The sequence below is a fragment of the Ciona intestinalis genome, chromosome 4, assembly GCF_000224145.3.
Source record: "Ciona intestinalis chromosome 4, KH, whole genome shotgun sequence".
NCBI classification, from domain to species: domain Eukaryota; kingdom Metazoa; phylum Chordata; class Ascidiacea; order Phlebobranchia; family Cionidae; genus Ciona; species Ciona intestinalis.
Genome location: NC_020169.2, coordinates 4,253,628 through 4,280,681, shown reverse-complemented (window position 1 = coordinate 4,280,681; position 27,054 = coordinate 4,253,628). Strand labels below are relative to the sequence as shown.

Sequence of the window (27,054 nt, the reverse complement as noted above, 5' to 3'; positions counted from 1 at the left end):
GTGCCAGCTTACGAGTTACCATAAGTATCTCTAATATTTTGCTTGTATCGTTGCATTGGCATAAAGAAATTGGATCTGCTATAAAGTGTTTTCATATACCCTAACGTGTTATAAACAACTTGAATTACATTAATACCAACAAACTCAGTAACTGTAATTGTATTTCTGTACAAAATGACAATATTCAAACGAAGTGTTATGACTAATCTCTTAAAGGCAAGTAATCTCTTCCATTGCACAAAACACATAAAAGTAGAAAAAGTGATACCGCAGTTTTTAAAATCCGCATTGAAAAAATTTGATAAAACTATTAGCAACGAAAATAAAGCACTTTTGACAGTGTTTCAAACATTTGGCAAAAATTTCAACTTTTGGAGTTTTTCATTCAATATTGTTGTAACGTTGCTTTGACATGTAGTTTTTGGCACATTGGCGACCATGGGTGTGGACACAAGAGATTTACAACTCTGTGTGTTTAGGTTGGTTTCCTTCTTCCTTTGGTTCTTGTGGAACAACCTTTTTCTGCTTGCCAGAGTGAACAGGTCCCCTGTTAGAAATAAAAGTAGTTAAATTGTTAATTGACTATTAATGGTTCGTTTAAGCAGGTGGCGTAGGAAAAAGTTTTTAAGATGTTTAAATAGAAGTTAAATATTAATCCAAAAACTCTTTAAAGCATTTTAATGGTTGTATGAAAATTCAAATTGAAAAAAATCTCTGACAATTCAAAACTTGATTCTATATTTGCAATACATAAAGTTTATTTGACTTTTACAACTGATTTCTTTTTAAATGCATTTTCAAGATTACAACTTTATTTTAGTATCTAAATTAGACAAATGGTGACTGTGGTTTCAGCAAGAGTTGGCATATAATATCAACTTCGTAAATTATTACAAAATATAAAATTCACTTTAGCATCTTGAATTACACCACTTGTGCTAAAACTTGAAAATAAGAAAAAAAGTAAGTTTAAACCAAACACTATGACTAAAACTGGTTTAAATGTGAGTTGAACATAAAACAAACCTTGGAACTGTTTCTTGTTTTTCTTCCACTTCCTTTTTGGGGAAGACTGGATAAGTTCCTTCATCCTTCATTATTTGAAGAAGATCGTAACCAGGGAGACGTCCCTTCCATTCCTCATCTCGAAGTTTATCTGGTGAGTCAATGCATTAAAGTTATGATTGTATGTATGTGGAGATAGAACAATATTTAAAACAAAAAAGAAAACGAAAAGACATGATATATAAAATGACACTTGTTAAAACACGCTCAAGAATGCGTTAAAGTTTTGGATTAAATAGTAGCAGTATTTGTACAGCAGTAACTGTAAAGTATTTACAATTTGGTTTTGCATATGCACTGCAATCAATAAAGAGAGGGAGAATTCAAAATTTTGAGCTTTGTTTTTTCTTCATTTATAAATAATTCCATATAGGTTAGGCTTATATGGTATTTTGATTCTTTATCACTATAGAATCAAACAAAGTACTGAATAAGTGCAAACTTACATGTTGCTTCTATCTTGCCAGCCAAGCAATCAGTCAACCATTTAGCTGATTTATTCTCAGCATTGATTACATCTCGGAACATAACTGAACCCTGGAAATATAAAAGAATTTTTAAAATTACTTTATGTAGCGTATTTTTAGCCCTAGAGGGTTATGTTTAAGTATTATGTATACCACATGTATTGATATTCACAGCCAGTACTATACAGAAGTCTCACTGTAGCAGTTTAACAAATACCAAGGATTGCCCTTTTGAAAAGTATATAGCAGGTAATAGTCTGATGCTATACAAAATAACTCCTGTAGATTATTTTAAAGATTTGCCAAAAGCTTTTTCACATTTGCCAAAATGCTTTACACTTTTGTGGAATTTAAAGGCTAAATACTCAACAGGTTAGTTTTAAGAGTTTAATTCTTGTGAAGATAAACAACACTGTTATTTTGCTGTTCTTCATTGGTTTAATATATTATATCTTTTCTACCATACGCGATTAGGTAAACATGGTATATGTTATGTTTATGTAATACAAATAGGTGGAAAAGAAGATACCTTCTTATCAAAGAAAACAATTGGAGCCCCTTCCCATTTCCCACCACTGTGAATATTAAGAGCATATTCACCAGGAGTATTGGGTGAGCTGGAATATAGGTATGAGATTATGAATAAATGTAATCTTTATTTTTGCAGTACAACGACAGTCATTTTAACATGGGTGTTCTGTTTCATACACCTTGTGACTACTTATGAGTTACCAGGAATGTACCTTTTGGCATGGTACTATCGTTGTTTGGTATGGTACTAACTACTAAGTTTACTAACCCATAATTTTTCGTTGTTTGGTATGGTACTAACTACTAAGTTTACTAACCCATAAACTAAACAGTTAGTAATTTGTGTTTTAACATGTTAATGGATCCAAAAAACTATTCAACTACAGTGTAAACACATACCGGTAAATGCACATCTAAAGATGTTTACTATAGTATATATTTTTTATAAATGTAATGAAAATGCATCACGTTTTAGTCCACTTACGAATCCATCCAAGTAAATATGATTTTCCCATCGAATTCTTTGCTGTTTGCAATTTTCTTGAAGGCATCGGTTAAGTCTCTCTCTACCTTCTTATTTGCTGACTTGTCAACATATTGTATAACAAGTGGTTCAGGAGCAGACATCAGTTTTTGGAAGTTTACAACTGTCATTTCGGTCTAAAAATAGATAAAATTAGAAAAATAGTAAATTTTTTTTTTATTCAGGTTATAAAATGGAAACCTACAAAAAATATTCAGCATAACATCTTTTTTTCTTATGTATGGAGGCATTTCTAGCAAACTCACATAAATAAGTAGTACAGGTTGTATGGAAAAGATTTTTGAAGTGTTTGCATAGTAAGCACTGTTCTATACTTGTGCTTTGAGGATATTCTCTTACAGTATTGATTTTGAATGAAATAGAATGGATTGAAGTTTATTCTCACCCATTTCTGTTCAAGAGCAGTGGCAACCCCCTGTTTAACCTCATCAACCGATGTGAAGGTTTGTGTGTGTGGCAAGAACTTGTGCTTTATATTTACAGCAACCAAATCGGATTTTCCATCCCAGTTCTTTGCCTTCACATAAGATTTGCTGCAAAAAAAATTGGTTAAAGATATATAGGAAACTGAAGCATAAATGTTATTGATTTTCCAGTTATCTAACCCAATTATTTACCAAAACAGGTAATATAAATATACATTAAGTATATACAATGTAGTGTGGACATCATTTTTGACATAACTTTTATACTTAAAACTTATATGTGGGACTTGTGAGCGGGCATAAGATGCAAACAGAACAGCTGTATTATAACAATTGATCCGGCAAACAAAGATTAATCGTTACATTTATTACTTCTACAGACATTTAAACTACCCTTTTACACCTCTATCAGTGAACTACTGTTAAATAGTTGTCCTAATAAACGTATGTATATATACAAAATAATTTCTAGATATATTTACATAGCGTTGAGTGCGAGTTTCTTGAACATAATGACTTCATAGTCGCTGCCGAGCTGCTGTGCTGCCTCAGTAAAGATCTTTTCCCCTGTTAAAAAATACAATATTTACCATATGTTGGTATACTGTGTTATAAAATTTAAGTTGTATTATTGTCACTATATGTGAAATACTATGTGTACTGGTTTAGGACACTGATAAAACGGTGTTCTAGACATACGCGCCGAACTTCGGTTGGCAGGGTAACTATGGATTTTCTGCATTAAATTAATCAGTAAACAATAAGACTAAATTTGTTTCATAGGAAACATGAAACCAAATTTGTTTCATCTAACTATTCCTGCTTCCCATGTATTTATAAAAGTTTGGCATCTATAGTTTAAAATGTAACTATGGGAATGGTATATTGGAGGTTTTGTTTAATTATTATGTCGATAATTTACCTTGATCAGTCACAATAAGACCACATACAACAGGTCTTGAATGAGGTTTCATAGTTTCAAGCTCTTTTTCTTTTGTGATAATTCTTGGCCATGGTAGAGCATGCCTGTTAAGTTCATACTAGCATCAATAACAAAAAAATAACTTTATTTGTCTCTTCAATCATGTTAGCGAAGATTTAGAAATTTTTTAAACGAAAAAACAGGATAAAACAATATTTGTTAAAAATGCTACAGTTAAAAACATAATAACATTTAATTAGAAAAAAATAAGCATGGTCACTACACCTAGCAAATAAACAAGTTATATTGCATTTTTGTCGGTTGTGGTTGTATATTGAGATAAAAAGTGTAAACAATTACTGCTAACCTATTAGCCTATAATAAACCAAAGACTTATCAAAGAGTGTTCATTCTCATTTCTATCTTATACAGACTTCATACTCAAATTTCAACACTTCATGAAGGCAAGCCATTGTGTAAGCTTTGTAGGAAACAGCTGGCAGTTTATCAGGGAAGGAAATAATAAAGCTATAAAGTTGGGAAGGTAAAACATATGGGAGCGTAAAGCCCAATGGATCGTATAACAACAACACTTATCCTTTTTTAAACTTAGGGATCTTATCTTTTAATATGTTACAAAAACTTTAATGTATTTTTTTACTTTTTTGTTATTACTTCCCACAATATAAAAAGACTAATGTAATTTTTATTGATTTTTTCCTCTTGCATGCAATTGATTTAAGTCCGTCATTATTTTCACTCACTATAGTAGTCAGTCACTACTGTAGTAATTAACTATTCTATATGTTATTAATTATAAACCTGTTAATTGCATTTTCCATCTCAGATTGCATCCATATACCATGGTATTCAATGGGTTTTCTGTCGCTACCAGGTCGGTAAAAGAACATTCTTGGATAAGTTGTGATACCGGCTTTTTGGCAAACATCAGGCCAGTCAAAACACTCAACTCTGTGGAGTGGGGAGCCTTCTGCAAACATAAAGTGCTTGGGTAAATCAAGATATCTTGAAACTATAAGTGAATAGATTGTTTGCATTGCTAATGTCAATAGTGCTACCTTTGTAAGTACGGTGAATTCCAATGAATGATGAAAGGGCAGCAAGGGCCTTTGGATTGACTGCAATAGATAAATAATAATATACAAATATAAGTTTCTATAATTTCTTACATTCATGTGTGATTAAAACACAAATTGTAGGTTTAATTTTAAAACAAATACATACAACTAAGAGTTAAAATTATAACATTCAAGTGTACGTAAAAAATAGGTATAGCAGTTATCATTATAAAACATTTACATTCATGTAAGTTTTATAATATCTAAGACTTATGATGTTAAAATTCTTACATTCATGTGTGAATAAGATGACAGCATATTCGTTTCCGTTGGTAACTGCCTCATATGTCTTGTCTGTGAGCCTTGAGTAAGATTTGAAATCATAAAGGTACAAGTCCTTAAGTTCCTTGTTAGTATGCACAGCATGCATAACGGCGTCATCTTGGACTTCTTGGGCTGTTTTAAAGAAAAGTATTATGTATGGTTGTAGTAGTAGTTAGAAAAATTATTTTGCACAAAAAGCGTATAGTTTATAATTGTGTAAAGTTGTTTTTGAAAGTGTTTAAATAATATAGTTACTTTAAATAATAATTTTTGTTATTTTTAATTGAAAGGATAAATAAAAGCATGTTTTTAACTAGCCATATCTGTTTTTTTTAATATGATTTTAATTTTTCAACACTGTGATCGAAAAGATAAATAAATGATTTTATTAACCCACCGTATTTTGGATCCTCATTGTATGAATCTTCATCTTGCTGGCAACAACACCTCATTTTCGTCATCTCCATTCACTTCTTCACTTCCGCGAATTGGCCGTCTCTTGCTTGGAGGAAGATCTCCGTCTGAATAACGGAACCTCAAGCTCCTGTCCAAGATCTTGCGATGCTGATCCAACCTCTGGAAGTGTTGCTCTACCTCTCCCAAGGTCTCTGATCCCAGGTATCCCACCACAATCTCTTGTTCTATGTCCTGAGTGAATGAAATTGGTGAGTGTAACTTATTTGATCTTCTTGTGCCGGGGTAATCACAGTTGGTATAACACAGAGTTTTAGTTTAAATATTTTGTGACATAAGCTTACAATGGTAGCAGCAACAAGCTTTGATGTGCATTAACCACTTTGCAATGGGCTATCGAAAACTGCTTCATTTACCAACAAAAGGTTGAAACAAATATTCTTTTGCTACAATTAGCAGTACTCAATCTGTTTTACAGGTAAGCAGATTAAGAAAACATAAGAAAATAGAGTTTCAAATGGTGTCGAAAAAGTATTATTAAGCCATGTATACTTTGTTCCCAAAAAGGAAAACTCAAGTGATTCTACACTGCAATTTACAATAATACAACTTACTGGTTGTGTTTTAAATGACATGTAGATTCTTCCGTCTTTAATTTTGTTTGGAATTGCAACATTTGGTGTCTCTACCTTTTGTCTGTAGAATAATTTTTAACTTTTGTTAAAAAAATTTAAAAATTACAGCAATACTGTGCCAATTAAATAAACCAATATCAAATAGGCTGTGTAATCCTAACATTGCTTACCCATCTACAAAGAGGCATTTGCTGTATGGATAACTAACACTGCACAACATTTCAGATAATTTCTCTGCTCTTTCCAACTTCCCAGCACCAGCTGTTAGGATAGCGACATCTCTACCATTTTCTAGCCCAGAATTAATATGAGCTGACAATGAGTTTGTGTTTTCAGCTTGAATCTGATAAAAAAATAATAATGAAAATTTTTCGATAAAAGTAAATAAAAATCATTTTTAGTCAAAACCTTATTTTTTATTTAGTACTAAGTTAACTTTATACTTACAGAGAAATATGGCAATTGCATATGTGCAAGAAGTGATTTAATACCATAGGCTGTCATAACTCCTTTGTATTGGAAATATGGGCATTCTCCTGATGTCTCCACAGAGCACATGACAACCCACAACTAAAAAAAAACAACCAATGTAAGTTCTGTCAAATGTTAAATGTAACTATACTTACTTCTCCATTTTTATTCATAACTCTACCAGTATCACCAAGGAAGAATGAAAGGTCTGAATTTTGAGTGTACGCAAACATCAAATCAGCATCGGTTGATAATGCAGTTTTCAGAAGGTACTGGTGTACTGTGTAAAACAAAATTACGTTTATTAGTGATTTTAACAACTGTCCTTTTGCTGCTAATTGCCTTCTCTTCATTTTTTTAAATTTGACCCTTGCTAATATTCATTAATTTATAGTATCCTTGCTAATTTTTAAAGAGACTTTAAAAGGGTTTGTGTCATGCACTGCCATGCTATATAGTGCTATCAAATATAGATACAAATCTAGGTTGTATAAAGTTTAAAATAAGTTCATTTAAAAGGTAATTGGTGGTTAGTTAAGTGGTTACACACATGGTGTTGCAGGTTCTGTCACAGCTAAAAGCAAGTTCTTCTTGTTTGATTTTGCTTCTTCTAATACTTTGTTAAACACTTCAACTTCACTAATATCAGGGAAAGTAGAATCGTACAATTGTCTAGAAATAAAAATTTGAAATTTTAACAAAGTGGAATAACTGTTTTTTTCCTTTTGATGTTGGCCTGCAATATGTTACACATTAGTACATTACACAAACTTTCTGTTACTATACTAAAGTAGGTTTCTGGAAAATGAGCCCAAAATTGTTTACTTACGTAAGAATATTGCCTTCTGCAGTTTCAGGGGTTGAAAGATGTCCCAAATCAAGTGATGTAATAAATTCTCCACCTCTGAAATATTAGAATTGTTATTTTGAGATACACTGATATTATCCATGGGTCCCAATATACTACAGTAATAAAAATAGTTAAAATGCACATTCAATTCATGTGAAATACAGAACATTTGTTCTGCTGTAAAGTATTTGTCTTACTTGTATACAACAAGTTTTTCCTCCTTTTCTTCACAAAGAACGTCTGTGGATTCATTACAGTTAAGAACACCAACAATTGCCCCATTTTTGTTTAATGATTCTGACGCATCAAGAATAGAATGAAGTGCAGCAGAAAAATCCTCTGTTTGGTCTGTAAGTAAAAAGGTTAGTATTTAGTAATGGTTTTGTTGTGAAAATTTACCATTTATACCAAAACATAACCGTTTAAGCTACCGTTGGAAAATGCGGCGATCATTTATTGTGTTAATAAAGTGCAAAAGGAGCGTACCTTTATTGTGCATAAGCAAAAGACCGAAACCACTGTTTGACTGTTTGTGTAAGCTCACGTCGTTGTCTGAAAGTTGAGGAAATGTAAAATCGTCATGTTGGTTTGCTGCGTTTGCTGTTGCAATACACAGGCAAAAGATTATTAACATTTTTACAGACATAACCAGAATAATTTGATCCAAATCTGAGAATAAAAATATGGTTATTAGTGGTTTAAACGCAAAAACGTGTTATAATTTACGCGATTTTTCTGTTAATACAACTTGATTTTAGCGGTACTTTGTTGATATGGCAACTTACAAAAAAAACTATAAAATTTATATAGTGTTATGGGGACCTTAATATTGCTACCTGTTGTCCTGCTTCAAACTTACTGAACTAACAGCCTCGCTTTACGAGAGTAAACACCAGGCAAGCGTGTAAGAGCTATTTATAACTTATTTTACATAAACGTGCACGAAAACGAGTTCAATCTTCATTGTATTAAGTGTTAGCGTCTATACCGGGCAGACGAACGATAGTCGTGAAAAATTGCATAGACCAATTAAACATTTACATACTCCCTTTCTAGCCCTGAATGTGCTTTACCCTGTACTCTGAGCTGTGTTTGTGACTAACGCTGTCAACGTGTGTCCTGTGAAACCTGATGTAACCAGTTGCTGACGTCGCATTAAAACTGCTTCTTTATCTGTTATAAAGATTATAGGAAATCCCAGATGGGATAACGCCGCACCAGGAAACAAGCTTTTCTTAATTGTTCCGACTCGTTTATAGCTCTCCAGACGCTACGATCCAATAGTTAACGCACAGGGACTTTATACGCGAAGCAGTGATTTTATTCCTGCTGTTGTTTTAATCCATGAATAATCTGTCGTAAAAGGACACTGTAAATCTTGACAGCGAAAAAGCAACTTTTGGCGGTTCATATCACAGTATTTAATGATTTTAATTGGAAGTTTTCAGTCTGTTAAACAAAACAAAAGTACTAACATAGGACATACAATATAGCATTACAGTGGGATATACAAATTTAAATGATAAACTACACAAAAAAAACATTCAAGTCTTTGAATCTGTTAACATATTTTGTTTGACAGTTAAATAATTAACTCTGCTTTCAATTGCTTGTTGAGCCCACAGCAGTTCTAATGTAATATCCCTTTTTCTGTTTAGCAATGTATTCTTCAGATCTTCGTCATTTAGGTTTTGATCTGGAAGATCGGAAGATATATTTTGAGGAACATCTACATCTTCAATGATCGGATCAGTTTCATCTTCCGAGAGAGAGGTATTCACTGAGATTGTGTCTGCAATATTAGATAACTCCTTAATATGTAAAATTTGCATTGCCATAGTAAGAAAAAACTTATAACCAGTGTGTATAGTACGTTAGTACCTATTGTTATTATATAGCAATTGGTATCGTATCTTGTACAACAGTTTATAAAATCTTTAAACAAAATTTTGAGTAACATAGCTAAAACCCAGTTACATCAAACATTGGAAACCTCATTTGTTATAATGTGGCGAATGCAATATACTTTGACTTTGCCTGTTTGTGGACATGTAATAGCAAAGTAAAACTTGTTTTAGGCATAACTTCATGCCTATGTTGTATGGTACTTAATATATTAGGAAATTGAAAGAGTAAGGACACACTGCTATGTGTACTTTGTACAGGAAGTTATATGTCTAAAGCGCATACTCAATCGCTCTAATGTAGAACACATTTTTTCAAGCATGTTTAGTTTTCATATCTTAGCTTTTTGGGTTGTTACACTAACACTAGTGTATACAGTAAGACCCCAATTGGTAATAATGAACCTACCGCAATATTTAGAGTTTTGTTCAATAGGATTTGATTCATTTGGAATTTTGGTCGGTCGTTTTTGTATCATGGGCCTTTGAATTACACATTGGTGAATTGAATTTAAATTTCTGTTTCTGGACCAAAATACTTCATGATCATTGTTTCTTCTGCCATCTATTTCAAACAATATATCGTGGTATAACTTGTGCACATGTACCAGTAGTTTCCTTGTGTTATAACCCCTCCAGTGGCTCTAAAATAAGAGAAACAAGTGTTTTATATAAAGAGTATCAATTTTTTTATTTAAAGAATTTAAACAAGGTTTTGAAAGTCATTTTTCCAAACCATTAATCATGAATTGTTGTTTTAAGTGGAGGAATATTGTTAATTCGAAAGTCTGCATGAATCATACATATCGTATACAATGTGTGTTAAAATAGCTTTATAGTTCGTAAGTATCATTTAGTATGATCAGTGTTGTTGTAGAAATAGCGATAGCGATACGGTATCGTAACATGTACATAACAGTAGTAATACAGCAGTATAAGAGCACAAATGTTTGTACCTGGATTTTAACTGCCGCCTGTACTTTATCCATGTTTTGTAGAATCACGCATTCATTGTTACAGGAAAAATAAATTGTATTTTAAAATAATGCCATGTCACTAATCAGTTGTAAAATGGAACAAAAATATTAACTTATTTCTTCGCTTTAAATTGTAAACAAATTTTCCGCCGTTGCCAACGCTCACATAAAAATCTTAAAATTCAATCTGATTCGGGGGAATGGTGGCAATGGAATTAAAAAAACAAACAATTTTTATAATAAAAAATACTGAAGGAGGTGTCGTTTTAGAAAATACCAAACATTTTTAGCATGCATTTGTTTTATCTGGGCTTTGGCCAACGTTTTAGTATCGTATTACAAGCAGGCCGTTTCTGTCACTTTCGACATTTCGGCTACCAATTATTAAAATCTCGTTTCGCTAATCCTTGAAACAACTTTATTACAAGATGTACGCAGTTCGTGCTTTCTAAGCGTATTTACTAATCTTTGGAGCAATTGCCATACGTCGAGCCGTTGGCTCACTGCTTTTCCTCTTCTTGGAATTTGTCTGTAGAGCGAATTAGTTAAAACTCACAACACCAGAAACTTAAGGGAATATTTATTAAAGTACCAAAAATTTAAAACATGGACAAAACAACGTCATCATACACGAAACGGAAGCAAGTTATCATGCATTTGCGAACTGCCCCATTTACCGAAACAATAACTTGTAAGCTTTTGTTGCACACTCGGGTTTATGACGAAAAACTTTTGTGTGTTTTATATGAAATGTTTAGCTCAGTTAGCAGTAATTCTTATTTTTATCGTCTTTGGCATACGCAGTAGGTAATATAAGAAGGACTGTGTGTATTTCAGAATACCTTGCTTTTATTATAGAACTATTGTTGTAGGCAAGCAAATTTCAAATATTTATACAATTAGAACAACCACAGCTGTATGAGTAGTTGTTAGTAGCAATGTATTTGTCTATTCCTATTATTATATGCGTCTTGTTCGCTGGTGTACAACAGAGTATGGGAACAGGTAAATGTGATATATAGGCTTATGTGTCCTGGGCAAGACATTTCTCGGGCATTACTCCAGCCCAATGGTCACCAAATGGTTGTAGCACCCTGAATGTCAAGGTAATAGGCCAATTCTGACAAAAAATTCAAGTGTTGTGTCACGCTGTAGAACCTAACCCGTGTAACCATCTAGAATATAATATTCATTTAGTTACTTAACCTTTGTGTTTAGAAATCAGCGTACCATGCAGTGGGGCCGAAAAATCCGGCTTCGAAAAACAGTCAACCTGGGATGCGAGTTGTACCCAGGTTTGTCAGTACACATGTGGCTCAACAAAAGGTTTGTAACTAGATATACTGCAGGGATAAAGGTAGTTGGTGTAAACATGTAGTAGGGTGGGGAAAGATGGGTCACCTTTAGCACATAATATCCAAATATCCTGACCGTGTTTTAACCAATAACAAACGGTCTATATGGGAGTCGTGAGGATACGGTTTTATAATTCTTTGAATATTCTTTTTGGCTACCAAATTTAACGAGAAAATCGATTGATAAAGTGTCCCAACTTCTCCCTACCCTACTATATAACAGAAAAGCGGATATAAGCATGTGTTTTAAATCTTTCAAAATCAAAACCCTCTAATGTGATTTGCTTTAACCCATCATCGATTCTTCATGGGTTGTATAAATTGTCATTGATACATTAACAAAATAATAATTGTCTTACTTATTCATAACGTGTTGTATTTCAACAAAGCGGTTTATTCTTGTGATATTTTAATACTATAAAGTGCAATTGCAATTGGGCCTTTAATTTCACACATATAACTTTAACAGATTATTTAAATTAATCGTTTTCAATCTGCATAACACAACAGCCGATTATATTTAAAGTAAAATCGTTAAAATTTCCCATTTACAGAAACTCTGACCAACTGCACCACGCCCGTCACTCCAGCTACATGCACAGGAACGAACACCTGCAGTAACACAACTGGATGTACTTGTCCTGCACAGATAACAGTGACTACTACGTTCGAACAAGCTGTTGTTAGGACATTGGATTGCTTCAATACCTCAATCAAGATCGTGTAAGCAAAAAAATCACGGTTTGTCTGCCCAACTTGTTTTTGTTACATAATAGGGTGGGAAAAGATGGCACACTTTTAGCTCATAATCTCCAAACATCTTGATTGTGATTTGAACAATTAACAACGGTCTACGGGAGTTGTGAGGATATGGTTTTGTAATTTTTTGCATTTTCTTTTTTTACTACCAAGTGAGACGAGTAAATAAAATGAAATGATGTCCCATCTCCCCCACCCTACTATATATTTTTTTAACAATTAAAAAAAAGCTGACAAATTTACATACATGGGAACTTAGAACCTACCTATGTTGTAACAATTGTCGCTGTACCACCACGCGGGGATAAATTATTTACATTCATTCATTTATAAACATTTTGTATACTTTGATAGCGAGTTGACATTTTCGTGAGTTGTAGAAACGATGCTTTTGTACGCTTTCTTAGATTGGACAAATGTGTTCTCAACTATTTCGGAATAAAACTTGGTGATCTATTCCTTGGGACCCCGAGTGATTTGACCAAGACACAACTAGCAGCAGTCACACCAAATGATACGTGTAGAGGCATTACCAGTTATGAGAATGGACCAAGTTACGTGTTAGATTACACATTTGCTGAAAAGGACAGTTGCAACGCTATAATTGAGGTAAGGGGCGTACCATCACAGTACAATTTGCAACACACATGGCTCTCTACGTCGTTATACTGATACACATGATGAATTAATTTATGATAAAAAAGCTTCGTTGTGAAGCTAGGGTTAATCAAAAGAATTTTACTACGAGAAAATTATAAGCTTTTATTAATTCTCAGCGAGTTTATCGAAATTTCAAACCGAAACGTTTTTCACAGCTGTACTCATTTAAGCCAAATTTTGTAGCTTCATACAATGTCTTTCTGTCCTCTAATAACATTCAAATACAGGTTACTAACTATGGTTTATTCGTTAGCAAAAGTAAAAGTACATCGCCAAGTAAAAAATAAATCCAAACGACAATCAGTTAATAACGTGACCCATACTTGTTTTTAATTTCTTTAAACCCCACAAATACTTTATAGCAAACGACTACGGAATTGATATTCAAGACAGCAATCCATGGCCTTAGTGGTGGCAGTGGATCAGCCGTGGACAGAACTTCTGTGTTCCGATTAAACTTCCAGTGCACTTATCAGAGAAACTACACCAAAACACCGCGAGGGTTTCTTACCCCAACTTGTGCCGCAAATGAAACATTCGCTAATGGAACCTGCATCAGTATGTTTGAATGAATGTATAGTACTAGGGTGGGGAAGATAGGGCACTTTTTCATTCTATTTTCTCGTCCCATTTAATAGTAAACAAAGAACATTTAAAGAATTATAAAATCGCATCCTCGCAGCTTTCACAGACCGTTGTTAATTGTTTAAAACACGATGAGGGTATTTGGATATTATATTCTTAACGTGTCCCATCTTCCCCCACCCTACTATTATCATCTATATCCTCGCTTGGCGGGCAACGAAAATCGTTACAGTACTAATGTTCTGTTTGATACACCTCGTGCCCGCTTACGAGTTACCATATATGTAACTTTATGGGTGATAAATACTGTTTCCAGGTTCGGCATACTTTCAAATCCAGCTACCCCTCGTAACACGGGTGTTTGACGCTCAATTAAATGATCGAACCTCGACTTTGTATGCTGCGTACACAACTGAAGCGGAAAAAATTGTAAGCGCCCAAATATGAACATAGACTTTTTTGTTTATTCTCTAGATTATAATAACGAAGACAATGTTTCTTAAAGAAAAATCTTATACTTTATATATATATATTATGATGGGGGATAATGGGCCACCTTTGATATATAATATTTTAATATCCTGATCCTGTTTTTAACAATTAACAAAGATCTATGGAAGCCGTATAAGGATACGGTTTAATAGTTCTTTGAATGTTCTTTGTTTACCACCAAATGGGACGAGAAAATAGAATGAAAAGTTGTCCCATCTTGCATCACCCTCTATATAGAGAAGGTTGGGCTAAGATGGTTTTAGTTTTTTTATTCTTTAATTTTGTCCTATTTGGTAATAAACAACACATACTTATATAATTCCTACAACCGTACCATTTTGACTCCTAAAAAAGTGCTGTTGAAATGTTTAAAACACGATAAGAAACATAGGATGTTATGTTATAACGGTATCCATCTTTCCCCTCAGTGATGTTCATCTCCAAATGTAAGTTTTTACTAATTACTTCTACAGGCGAGAGCATTATTCATGGGAATTAACATGCCGCCTCTTCAAATCGTCATTCTAGGATTTAAAAATGGAAGTGTTATCATTGATTTTGCTGTTGAACTTAGAGTAAACCCTTTAACGCCACCCATGGACGTACAGATGAGTTTGTCACGTTATATCGTGGCAGTTATGAACAACCAAATACCCAGTTCGGACCCGAACGTTGCCTTGCTAATGCAATACTCGTTTGGACCTCTTTCGGTGGGGAAAATAAGTAAGTATGAATTTCAGGCGTATATATGAATTTCAGGCGTATATATTTAGATTGTTTGTATTTTGTTATGCAGTAATAGACACAGAACGGATACCGAGAAATTGATATGTCTACAGCGAGGGTAAAAATTCTGAAAATAAAGTTAACTAGCCTATAATATCATCACTATAATGTATCAGCATTTAAGTTTATGCACGAATTTCGTTAAAGCAATATTCAGTTATAAAAAAAACGTTTTTGTTTCTTCTATTTCAGCTGCTACCCAAACTGAAATATTGTCCAAGAACCCCTGCTACACTAAGCTTGATACCTGCCATACAAAGGCTATATGCAAAGCCATATCAGTTACAGATTACGTATGCACTTGTGCAGGTGGATATGTGGATGTTCTCCCAAGCAAGTAAGTTAAATGCAAGTTATATTTAACATATAACTACACTCAAAAATCAAATTTTAATCAAACTCGCTTGAAACCAAAATTTGACGCAAAATTTTTGAATCACGAATAATGTTTAAAGGGTTCGATGAGCCGTATAGAAACTCTTGTTTTCTATGACTTTGACCTGCTTCTTGTAAGCAAATTATTTTCAATAGTTTTTCTTATTAAAATTTTGTATTTAAAGCACAAAATTAGAAAAAAATTCTATGCAATTTGAATGTTATGCTGTCCAAAGCTATAGAAAACACAAAGACTCCGATCTTGTTTCATCATAAACAATTTACGTTATACAGTTAGGTTGGGGAAGATGGGACACTTTTTCATTCTATTTTCTCGTCCCATTTGGTAGTGAAGAAAGACCATTCAATGAATTATAAAACCGTAAACTCACGCCCCCCGTAGACCGTTGTTAATTTTTTATAACATGATCAGGATATTTGGATGTTATGTGCTAAAAGTGTCTCATCTTCTCTCACCCTACTGTAATAATATTTTATCTTATGTCGGTTAGAATATTTTGCATTGAAAATTATGTATAGTCTAAGTTGCACTACAAAAAGCTAACAGAACAAAATCTGTACACTAATGTATCCTGAACCGTTGTTTTCGGTATATTTTGGTTTTCGAGCTTATATATCCGGTAATACTGAATCATGACCCAATTTATTATCCGTATTGAAACGCACCCGAAACATTACTGTATACTCTATTTAAACTGTGTACCACATCACTTATTTATTTAATACACATTGTGTCCGCTTTATTGTTAATTTGCGTTAATTATTTTGTTCTTTTTCCTGTAAGTAAATTTCGGACTTTTTGATTCTCACAGCCCTGGTCATGTCTGCCACTCTCCTTGTGACGCAACAAACGAAGGTTACTGTCTAAACAATGGTATTTGTGTTATTGAACCAATATCTGGATCGCCCCGGTGCCTCTGTCAAGCGGAGTACATGGGAGTTACCTGCCAAGATCTAAGTAAGTGTAATTTTTTCTGGAATTGATTCTATTAAAATACGAATCTGACGATGCCATTTAGGCGAAATAAGACACAACTTTTTAAGCACCAGTTCTGGGCCAGATTTGCGGAATTTATTCCTTTTTTGGTTATGAATAAATGAATAATATATAATTACGCCGTCAGAGCTGTATTAGTTTCATAATAATTTGTTGGCAATGTAGAAGCTATAGGAGTAGTTATATATATACCCCTGTAGTATATACACCATTTATCATTTAATCAAGCTGTAACCTTACATACAAATTTAACTCTTAAAACCATAACATTTGACCTCTAACTTCAAACAACAGAAACTTTTGCCGTAGCCATTATAGTCTCTAACCCTGTTTTTCATTAACAGAAGCTAACGAACCAATTCGACGACTTTTGGAAATTCTGCCTTGGGTTGCTGCCGCCATTTTGCTGATTTTCTTCGGCCTGGCAATTGTGTTGTATTGCAGACGTAGAGCTTACATGAAGAAAACATTCGCAAAGACAGCGTTTATGCCAGATACAAGGTAAATTTAGGATATTAACAACCGACGTGTCTGTTGACTGTATAGAATGGTAATATTCTAACATGTCGAATGGAAAATTTAATTTAAAAGTTGATACGAAAAAAGTCCGGCGCCGTGGCAGAGCGATTAACATGCCTTTGGCCCGAAGGTTATGTGTTCGAAGCTCGACGCTGCTACCGATGTTGACGTATGTATCCTTAGGCAAGACACATAACGGTACTTGCTTTAATTCAGTGGCCCCACCCACAAAGTTACATTTTATGTGGTTACTTGTAATCGGGTACGACGAAGAGCTTTAAACAGAACACATGTGGTAACCACTGTCGTTGTCCCACCACGCTATATAGGATAAATAGGATACATCAACTTAGGTCGTTTTAGATTAACGTTTCACTTTTCAGGCCCAGCAACTCGGACGCGGTGGTCGGTCTTATGCGCCACAGTGAACAAAGGACTGTTCTAGAATAAAACATCTGAATAACAATTTAATTGCGGCGGATACTTAATTATTAAAGGGACGCATCTTTACCATTAATAACAGACAATTACTTATCAATCTAATCCTAAGTTTATTGCATTCAATCCTCTCACTATAACAACGGCATATGGACTTGTAAATGAGACGTGTTCCTTCTTATAAGAAAGCTCTTGCATTGATCCGCTTACTGCTGGTTATTGCGTTTTACTTTTAGCAATGTTAATGCTCATATTTAAAGATTAAATCCAATTATACTCGGCGCATTGTAGAATGCTGGTGTTCGCGTGTATAGTAACGGACTATATACTGCTATATACAGATAATATTATAAGTTTCTTGATGACCCGGTTTAGACTGTTTGAAGGTTGTTTGATTTATTGCTATGGAGTATGCACGCTGTTAGCTATATAAGTGATAGACTAAAATTTTTGGAGGAGTTTCCATGCGAATTTTTACCCAGTTGCTTGCTGCATTTTTTAACCCAATATTGTAATAATTTAATTTGAAAAGATAAGCGGTTAAAATTTTCAAAGAATTAAATGTTGTGCATTTTAAAGCTCTTTTTACCGCTTTTTTCAAGATCTCGGTAACTAAGTAAACGTAGTGGAGATCATTTTTCGTAATTTAGTATGTTTTTGTCCTGAAACCGGCCACAAATTTCGTGAATGGTCTTGATTTATACATCATATTTCCGAGCCGACACTAATCTAATTGAAATGGGGATTTGTGAGCAAATCGCTGTTCGAGCCGATCCAATGGCCCTTTTACACTTGATTTAGAAACCGCGCATATGGTGTAGGATCACAAGGCAGTCGATTCATTTGGAAAACCATTGCTAGAGTTTAACAACAAAAACGTTTGATCATTTCCAGTACTGTATATCAATGCAGAATTAGTTCTGTTTAGCGATATGGATTTTAAAAGCAGCAGGTGTTTCGTTTTAATGCCGAAGTTACAAATTAAGAGGTTTTTGTTTTTCGTCTTCGTTCTGTTGTTCAATTCAAGTTGCTTAGTTGAAGCAGGTAAGTGAAGTTTATTTGTATTTGCTTTTATTATACTCAATGCATCATGTTGATTCACATTTATACATATATATATATACATTACCGACAAAATGCAATAATTTGTTGACTGAAAATAATAAATTGCCCACAATGGTTGGTTGATTAATTTTAAATACAATCTTACGAACACAACTTTTTCATTTGCAGTTAAGTTATAACTCTGTTTCCATCAGTGCTGTTTGTATTTTTTAACACTCTTAACTGTTTTTTTAAGTTTGTACAGTCACATAAAGGACTGTGGGGTAAGATGGAATACCGTTTGTATACCGAAATCCCATATTTCCCGATCGCCTTTTGAACAATTAAATGTGTTGCTACGATTATTCAATTCTGTAAATAGTATTTGTAACTATACCAAATGGGACGAAAAAAGAATGAATGTGTGTCCCGTCTTACCCCATCCTATTATATAACCAATCACTTTATTTTAGCAGTAGGTACTAAAGAAGGAAAAGTACCTTCTGCTTCATCTTATGTCTCCCTGTCCGTTGCAAAGGAGTTGAGAATATCTGATAACCCAACGCTTCTGGTAAACGAAAAGCAGCCAGTTACTTTGGTATGTCAGTTCTCAACAGTCGAAGGCGCCAGACTACGTGAGGTGGTATGGTACAGAGAGTTTGAGGATGGGACAAGTGTTAAGTTGGTGACTTACGACGCAATTATGAATATTACACAGGTACATAAACGCAACAGCATTTAAATATAACGGTCCTAGTTTTTAACATATAGTTCAGTATCTTAATTATCGTCGCTTGGCAGTGCAGCGACCGTCTTTATAACACGGGTCTTCTGTTGATACACCTCTTGTCCACTGCTTACAAGTTACAAAACATGTAACTCGTGGGTGGTTTAAGCATTCTGCAATTATACATATTTTAGTAAATAGAATTTGTAGCTTGTTGTGGTTAAAACAATTTTAATAATAAATCCTTTTAACGTTAATTCCAGGTTAATACCATAGCGCAGGAGAATGTAAATGGACTTGGTCCCACTTCAATATTAATCAATGCTGCTTCACCTACTGACGATGGTTGGTATCAATGTCATGTTGGAGTTTACGTTTCAAACAATATTGTGGAAAAAATTGGTTATATTTATCTGAATGTACTGGGTGAGTCGCTATATATAAGCACGACTTTCTGCTTTGTAAGATATTTCGGTTTGGTTTATGTTGGCCTAGTTCGACGTATAATGGCTATTGTATCCCTACTTGTAGTCGGTGTTGTGTTAAAATAGTGCCTTTGTTGATTTACTTTATAGCAAGTAGTGTTGGCATTCGTAAATTTGCAAGAAAGTATTTTAGTATGTCCGATTCCACATCGTATTGCAGAGATAAACAAAATTCTCACAAAGTTACATACATGGTAAATTGTGAATGGGAACATTTTTTACGAAACAGAACACCCGTGGTGTTATAACAACTGTCGATGCCCCGCCACGTTGGAATGAAAAATACGTTCATTCGTTTAATTTATGTTATGTCTCTAGTTCCCCCTAGCGACGTGTTCATATTGGCTCCTGGAGCAATCGAAGAAAATCAGTTGCTACGTCATAACTTCAGTCTGGTGTGCAGGGTCGAGCGTTCAAAACCTGCCGCAGATTTAATTTTTACCCGAAACGGACTTATTATACCAGAACAAGAACACATCAACTCGTCTGGTTTGATCGAAGAAATGGCAGGAACTCTGGGCGACTTAATTGCCTCTAAAGGTGGGGAGTCTATCGTTAGTCAGAATCATTCTTTCTATTTTTTTATAATGACAACGAAAAATCTATTTATATGAGAAGTATTGAAAAGAACTGGAAAGTATAAATCGACCAGGGATAGAAAATACCCTTTATATATAGTAGGGTAGGGAAAGATGGGACGCTTTTTCATTTTTTTTATTGTCCCTTCTGGCAGTAAACAAAGAACATTAAAAAATTATAATACCTTTTACTCACAACTCCCATATACCGCTGTTAATTGTTTGAAACATGATCAGGGTATTTGGACATTATTTGCCAAAGGTATCCCGTCTCCCCCACCCTGCTATATTCGTTGTGTTCAAAAGTTTAAACACAGTAACGGACATTGCTACTTCAAAAATTACTTCATTTTAAATATGGCTTAAAAATATTTTTTTGGCAAAAAAAAGCTAATCACGGTACAAAATACGCACAGTAGTGTTCACAGATATCTTATTAATTGTACACAGACTTCATCAACATGAACGTGGTCATCACCACTGGCAACATAGATCTTTCCGGAAGCTGGGATTCGGATGTTGTTCCGTATACGATGATTCATATAAAGGTGAGTATTTGTTTGATGTTCATTTAAACATAGTTATAGTTTAGAAAATAGAGTTTACATTTTAGTACTCTAAAGTAGCTTGAATAACGGCTCGACGCCCGACGGTACTACTATTGTGGGCGTATGTGTCTCTTTTGCTTCAACTTAGTGGTCCCTTATGTTTTTTTAGATTGGCATATAAACGACCACGAGGTGTATGAAACAGAACACTTGTGTTATAACGATTGTCGTTGCCCCGCCACGCGAGGATAAATAGATTATGTCCATTCAGAAACCCGTGAAAACACGTAATCCAAAAAGTTGTAGGCTTACCAGTAGCAGTCTTTATGTGCAGTATTGACTTTATTACATTTAATAGGTCACTTTTTGTTTTAGGCTCAAATTGCTGGTACCAAACTGTGGGAGAGTAGCAGTTACTTGCTGTGGACGTTACGCCCTGAGCATGACACCAATGCTGAATACGGTTGTCAGGCTCAGCACGAGAGCTTGGACGGCGCCAAGACCGCTGAAAGAGTTTTAAGTGAGAAGATTTCTAATTTTTATTAAGACTTAAAGTATGGTGGATTTGACCCACCAATCAAATGAAACGTGAAGGTATGTTTGTTCCAGAGGCGCCACGGGAAGATTGGCTGGTTATTGACACTAAACCGTCGGCACCTGTTTACGGGGATAACGTTATTTTACAACTACGGAGTCAATTGCTGGAGAATCTATTTCCGAGGCCTGTGCTGCTGTGGACGAACAATATTGTAAGTGTGTGTAGTATAAGGAGGCATGCTAGTTATATGCATTACACCCCTTCTGTTCTGCACAATGGTTAGACGCTTGCATAGTAACCGAAGAATACCGGGACACCCGTGTTATGAGGACTACTGTTGCCTACCACGCGAAAAAATAAGTAGCGTCCATCAAATCATTCCTTTTTAAAGGCTATAATAATGTTGAACATATTGGCACATACTTTGTGCCCTTCAGATGTATCAAAGTCAGTGCGAATAAACAATATTTTGCTTACAGGGTTCAATTGCAAACGGGAAGAAGTTCTTTGTTGGGAACAAATTATACCTGCGAAAAGCATATCAAAATAACACAGTGTATAAAGTACAAGCATTTAACGCACTTGGTACAGCGTCGACTACTAAGAAACTTGTGCTTAAAAGTAAGTTTTTGTAACACTTTATGTACTTTGTCTGACAGCCCGACTGTTTATTTAACACTTGTCACATTTCATGCAAAAACGAGAATTAAGTGTGTTCAAAAGTAGCGGTAACTCCTTTTATCGCCGAAACATAAGTTTTTGCAGAACGCTAGAAAATGAATTGGCCGAGCTTTATGGTTGGGTAGTTTTAGCTCATGCGATTAATTACAGATCATTTAAAAGATTCCATGGAAATACAGTCTCATTTTAACATATATAAATTTACTTTAACGCTGTTAACTGTTTAAAATTATTTACAAAACTGTTTTTATTTTAACAGAACGCCCGCCAGGGTACAAATCAAGCATAAAAAGTAAGTAAACGTATATACACCAATACGATTACTTTCATGTTTTATTACATGTGGCTAAAACATTTAATCTCCTTTTACAGATCGGAACAACGCGTCAACTATGTCACAAGGCAAAGAGTTTTTAATGATTTTTGTTACCAGCTTTGCTGTTCTATTTTCAACTTATTTGCTCTAAAACGTCTCAAAAATTTGACAAGAACTGTGAAAAGATGTCACTGGCATACAGTGGTCGAATGCCTTCGTACAAATGACATTGTATGCAGGGAAATTCTTACTGCATTCTTCATTTACACGATATCTAATTACTCCGCGACTTCAAAGTTGTGTTTTTATTGCTATGATGAAAAATGAGGCTGCAATTAGAAAGCCATTGCAGAATTCGTTTAATTTTACAACGGTAATAAAATCGTTTCCACGACATGAGATCTAATTTATAGTATTTCGATACGTTTTTTATTTGCAGGGACAAATTATTTTTGCGGCTTTCGGAAATCCCCGTTTTGTGAGTCATTCGGGGTTACGAAGAGGCGATTGTTGTGTCACGAGACATCTATTGTTTGGTTTTCGGCAGCCGTGATACGCGATGCGCTGCACTGTTGTAAACAAAGAAACATCTGTAGATCGTTTTCGCTTATCTACGGGTAACGGATGTCGGTAACTTGAGCAACAAAGAAATTTCAAAAAGTCTCTTGCCACACTTTTACGCTGCACTCATTCTTAAAACTGCTGTCAGGGTAATTTAAATGCTTGGTCAACGCATACAGTTAGTATAGCAACGTAATCGTTTAGTTAGATTAGAACCTTATAAAGGATTTGGTTACAGGATAAGTTTGCGAATAATAAGTCGGTGTCGGCAGTTACGTATTTTGTGACCATAGACTTTAATATCCTGTTTTTATATTTTCACTTTTTTTAAATTCACGTTATTTTAGATTGTTTTTAGCTTTTTAGAAAGATTTTATTTGTTTTTAGCGCAAGATGTGGACCCCATACCAACTGTTTATTGCTGTCGGTATGGTGATTACAGGTTCTATAAACACTCTAGCTACCAAGTAAGTGACTAACCTATCTATACATATGTAAATATATAAAGCCACATTTATGACTGAAAACTCAAGATCAAATGTTAATATTGCTTAATAAAACCAAAATATAGTATATTTATTACAGGAATGATGTTTTCTTAGGTATATATATTTATATATACAGAGGATTTTTTTTACTGTGAGCTTATCAATTTTAGCTAGACGATTGAAATATTTGCGCTAAATTGTTCATTTTTACAGATGGGCAGACAAACAAAGTGCTCCTGGACCAAATGGTGTAGTCCATGCATTTGATCACCCATTTCTACAGGTAATTTGTAAGAAATAGTGTTGAAAAGTTTTACTAGAAATATGCAGGCAGTGCATGCCGTCATACCTCTCTGTGGTTTTTAAAACACAGTTAAACTAAACACAATTAAAAACTGTAATTTTTTTTTCGTGTCAAAGTTTTAAAAAATATTTAGATTTTGTAAAACTAATCTCATATCTTCTTTTTAAGGCAGTTGGAATGTTTATTGGAGAGTTCTCATGTCTTGTTGTGTTCCAAATTTGGATCCGTTATCAAAAATGGACGATAAAGAAAGACCCAACGAAAGAAGTCAACTTTGGGAACCAAAAATTTTCCCCCTTTTTATTTCTGGGTCCAGCAGTGTGTGACATGACTGCTACTTCATTAATGTAAGTGGATAAGGTATTTATTTGTATAGTAGTAGTAGTGGTGTAACAGCTGGAGTAATAGGCCAACTCTAGCCTAATTTCCAGGATCCAAGGTGTGCCGTAGTACCTCACTCTATTAGAATAGAAATATAAAACCTGATAGTGTTTGGATTGGTTAAATTTGGAATGACACTTTTTGTATCTTTTAAAATATCACAGTGTTTTCACTAATTCAACACACATCTTATAGAGCCTAAAAAACTTATGTCACCCATGTGATGACACACAGAACTCACTAAACTAAATACATAAACTTGATAGGCACACATAATTTGACATAAACATTTATATGTGCCTATAAAGCACTAGTTACATGCTCCATGATTTTCCATACCAAATGGTGAAAAATATGACAGAAAGAAAATATATACAAATATAAAAAAGGAAAAAAGTTTTCATGTAAAAAGTATTTATTGATTTAGTTTTAACAATTTTAAAACTAAAAACTTCTGCTTTTGTAAACCTTATTTCCACACATTAAAAATAATGGTTACAATTTCTCCAGGTACATTGGATTGAACTACACATACGCCTCCAGTTTTCAAATGCTTAGAGGAGCCATCATAGTATTCACTGCATTACTATCAGTGGCATTTTTACGACAGTTTATCACCAAAAAGAAATGGCTTGGAATATTTCTAGTTTTAGTTGGGTTGGTTTTGGTTGGTTTGTCCGATATTTTGTTCAACAGTAACAGCCAATATGGACCTAATGAAGTCATAACTGGTAAGTTGGAAGCCTGATTTTAAATGATGTATAAATTTAAAATTTTGTTCAAATAAACCCTGCTTATTTTATCAGCTGTTTTTAGTTTCAATACATTAAATATATGTTTCATTATTTTAATTTTTTTTGTATTTTCTAACTCATTTTAAATTTTACAATTTCTAAACAAGTTTCTCTGCACCAACTGAAGTCCTCTTTTGGATTCTTTATTTTTCCGTTTTTAGTCATTGGATATTTTTAAAACCACCCATTCTGTGCTATAATATTGCTATCCCATATGTGTTCAATATTGCCATATTCATATATGACATCCCGGACATATGTTTCATCCATTTTTAAATCAATCAATATTTAATACATTTCAGATATATATTTATGGTTATGGCTTTCCAAATATGTATCATCTGTTTTTAAAATCAATCAAATATTTTATCCACAGGTGACCTGATCATTTTAATCGCTCAAATAATCAGTGCCACTCAAGTTGTGTTGGAGGAAAAGTTTGTGAATGGAAAAGATATTCTACCATTGCAGGCAGTTGGGTGGGAAGGTAAATATTAAGTTTATTTAGGGGGAAACCAGGGGACTGTTTTGTTGTCATGATTTTTGAATAAAAGTTTGTTTTTTTAATGAAGGGTTAAGGTATTTAAGTTAGTAGAATTTAAACAAAAAAGTGTATAAATAATTTTTGACTATAGGTCTACTGTTTTAAGTTTGTTACACTTTGTTTATTTGGTATTATAATAAATGAAACAAACCAAACACACAGATATTTATTTTTATAACCGCTGGTATTAAAATATTGACAGCAAAGTGTTTTTCTGCTATCTTATCGACAATATTTAATGCTACCATAGCTTTTCACTTGTTAAGTGTACAGTAGTAAAGTTAATGCTCTATTATTATATTGGTTTCTGTACAATAGGTGTCACATACATAGAGTGTTGTAACTATTTATTGTTATGTTTGCCTGAGTAAAGCTTTTAAATTTATATAGTTGGCACAAAAATGGCTGACACAGTATTTTTTGCATGATTGTTAGCACGCACATGTCGGGTATATATGAAATATGAAAATTAAAAATGATAAACAGATTTTATACAGCCCAAGTTATTAATATCAACTTTTTCTCAGTCTTATGTGTTTTCTAAATTCTGTGATTTTTATTTTACAAACGTAATAAACAAACTCTGCTGTTATAACACAACCATTAAACAGAACGCTGGTTTCACTTATGTACCTGCATATTAAATAAACTTTACTTAATTGGCTAAAATATAAATATTTAACCTACTTTTTACATTCATTTAAAAGTTCATACTGAAAATTTAAGTGTTTTTAAAATAAAATTGTGTGTATACATTTTTATTATGAATTCAAATAATTGTAAAATATATATATTGTTTTTTTTTAGGTTTCTTTGGCATGACCATCCTTGGCACCCTTCTAATTCCGATGTATTTCATACCCGCCTCTTCATTCAGTAATAACCCACGCGGGGTGTTGGAAGACGCATTGGATGGCTTGTATCAAATAGGACAGAACTCTACCCTTGCCTTAGCACAGATTGGAAGCGTATGCAGCATTGCTTTCTTCAATTTCTTTGGTATTAGTGTCACTAAACAGCTCAATGCAACTACCAGGTAAAAAAAATTCAAATTGCATTTTTTGACCTCACATGGGTGAGGTCCTACAACGTGTCACACCATGGGATCTGAGATTTAGGCCACAGTTTTTGTTTCAACCCATTTGTAAACACTATGTTGCATCGATGTCCGTTAAGTAACTTGACCATGACTACATACGCCTATCAGTATCAACTATATCCTTTGGTTACGATACAGGTGTCTAACCACTGATTTATGCCATTTCTTTTCCTTTAGACTAAGTACTAAAATTTATTATTTATGTTTATTACATTCTACCAACATTTATACTATGCAAAGTATTACTGCAATGTCAATAGCGCATTTTATATCTTACTCTAACCATTATTTGAATTTTTGCATAGTCTGTATTTTGTCCCATATTAATTTGTAAATGCAAATTAGCGCTAGAAAATGTTACACTTGGCAAT

General features: G+C 33.9%; 5 protein-coding genes across 7 annotated transcripts in view; 3 read left to right on the top strand and 2 right to left on the bottom strand.

Annotated features, from left to right (window-relative positions):
- Window positions 1-143: 143 nt before the first annotated feature.
- On the bottom strand, window positions 144-8,423 carry LOC100177836 (thioredoxin domain-containing protein 16-like). The gene is made up of 20 exons (XM_002126293.5): window positions 8,214-8,423; window positions 7,925-8,075; window positions 7,707-7,781; window positions 7,428-7,549; window positions 7,033-7,157; window positions 6,854-6,976; window positions 6,577-6,749; window positions 6,386-6,467; window positions 5,755-6,005; window positions 5,325-5,489; window positions 5,034-5,093; window positions 4,777-4,945; window positions 3,955-4,058; window positions 3,515-3,599; window positions 2,993-3,140; window positions 2,548-2,723; window positions 2,062-2,149; window positions 1,512-1,602; window positions 1,027-1,156; window positions 144-547 (listed from the first exon to the last, which is right to left on the bottom strand). Exons 9-20 carry the CDS (start codon window positions 5,822-5,824, stop codon window positions 460-462), a joined length of 1,374 nt encoding a protein of 457 aa, XP_002126329.1. The 5' UTR covers window positions 5,825-6,005; window positions 6,386-6,467; window positions 6,577-6,749; window positions 6,854-6,976; window positions 7,033-7,157; window positions 7,428-7,549; window positions 7,707-7,781; window positions 7,925-8,075; window positions 8,214-8,423; the 3' UTR covers window positions 144-459.
- Window positions 8,424-9,029: 606 nt separating this feature from the next.
- On the bottom strand, window positions 9,030-11,057 carry LOC100180192. Its single transcript, XM_002126237.5, has 3 exons — window positions 10,588-11,057; window positions 10,041-10,275; window positions 9,030-9,519 (listed from the first exon to the last, which is right to left on the bottom strand). Exons 1-3 carry the CDS (start codon window positions 10,618-10,620, stop codon window positions 9,272-9,274), a joined length of 516 nt encoding a protein of 171 aa, XP_002126273.1. The 5' UTR covers window positions 10,621-11,057; the 3' UTR covers window positions 9,030-9,271.
- Window positions 11,058-11,445: 388 nt separating this feature from the next.
- Window positions 11,446-17,757, top strand: LOC100182537. Its single transcript, XM_002126202.4, has 11 exons — window positions 11,446-11,613; window positions 11,827-11,934; window positions 12,518-12,686; window positions 13,130-13,331; window positions 13,745-13,940; window positions 14,284-14,396; window positions 14,933-15,182; window positions 15,438-15,582; window positions 16,454-16,599; window positions 16,983-17,139; window positions 17,541-17,757. The coding sequence occupies exons 1-11, from the start codon at window positions 11,547-11,549 to the stop codon at window positions 17,605-17,607; spliced, it is 1,620 nt and encodes a 539-aa protein (XP_002126238.1). The 5' UTR covers window positions 11,446-11,546; the 3' UTR covers window positions 17,608-17,757.
- Window positions 17,758-18,200: 443 nt separating this feature from the next.
- Window positions 18,201-22,906, top strand: LOC100182581 (immunoglobulin superfamily member 21-like). Of its 3 annotated transcripts, none has more exons than XM_018811777.2 (10): window positions 18,201-18,639; window positions 19,116-19,357; window positions 19,630-19,792; window positions 20,170-20,391; window positions 20,880-20,977; window positions 21,353-21,497; window positions 21,572-21,726; window positions 21,995-22,136; window positions 22,456-22,488; window positions 22,569-22,906. In XM_018811777.2, exons 1-10 carry the CDS (start codon window positions 18,528-18,530, stop codon window positions 22,661-22,663), a joined length of 1,407 nt encoding a protein of 468 aa, XP_018667322.2. In that variant the 5' UTR covers window positions 18,201-18,527; the 3' UTR covers window positions 22,664-22,906. The 3 variants fall into 3 exon arrangements, with proteins under 3 accessions (XP_018667322.2, XP_026689903.1, XP_018667323.2); XM_026834102.1 differs by having other exon boundaries at window positions 18,202-18,639; window positions 19,113-19,357; XM_018811778.2 differs by having other exon boundaries at window positions 18,203-18,639; window positions 19,113-19,357; window positions 21,587-21,726.
- A 512-nt stretch (window positions 22,907-23,418) lies between these two features.
- The window catches only part of LOC113474004 (solute carrier family 35 member F6-like), a 6,087-nt gene continuing 2,451 nt past the window's right edge, over window positions 23,419-27,054 (top strand). The window contains exons 1-6 of the mRNA XM_026834103.1: window positions 23,419-23,540; window positions 23,775-23,844; window positions 24,034-24,212; window positions 24,757-24,977; window positions 25,417-25,527; window positions 26,392-26,620. Coding sequence (XP_026689904.1) covers window positions 23,467-23,540; window positions 23,775-23,844; window positions 24,034-24,212; window positions 24,757-24,977; window positions 25,417-25,527; window positions 26,392-26,620 — 884 coding nt within the window. The 5' untranslated portion in view covers window positions 23,419-23,466. The remainder of the gene's footprint in view (window positions 23,541-23,774; window positions 23,845-24,033; window positions 24,213-24,756; window positions 24,978-25,416; window positions 25,528-26,391; window positions 26,621-27,054) is intronic.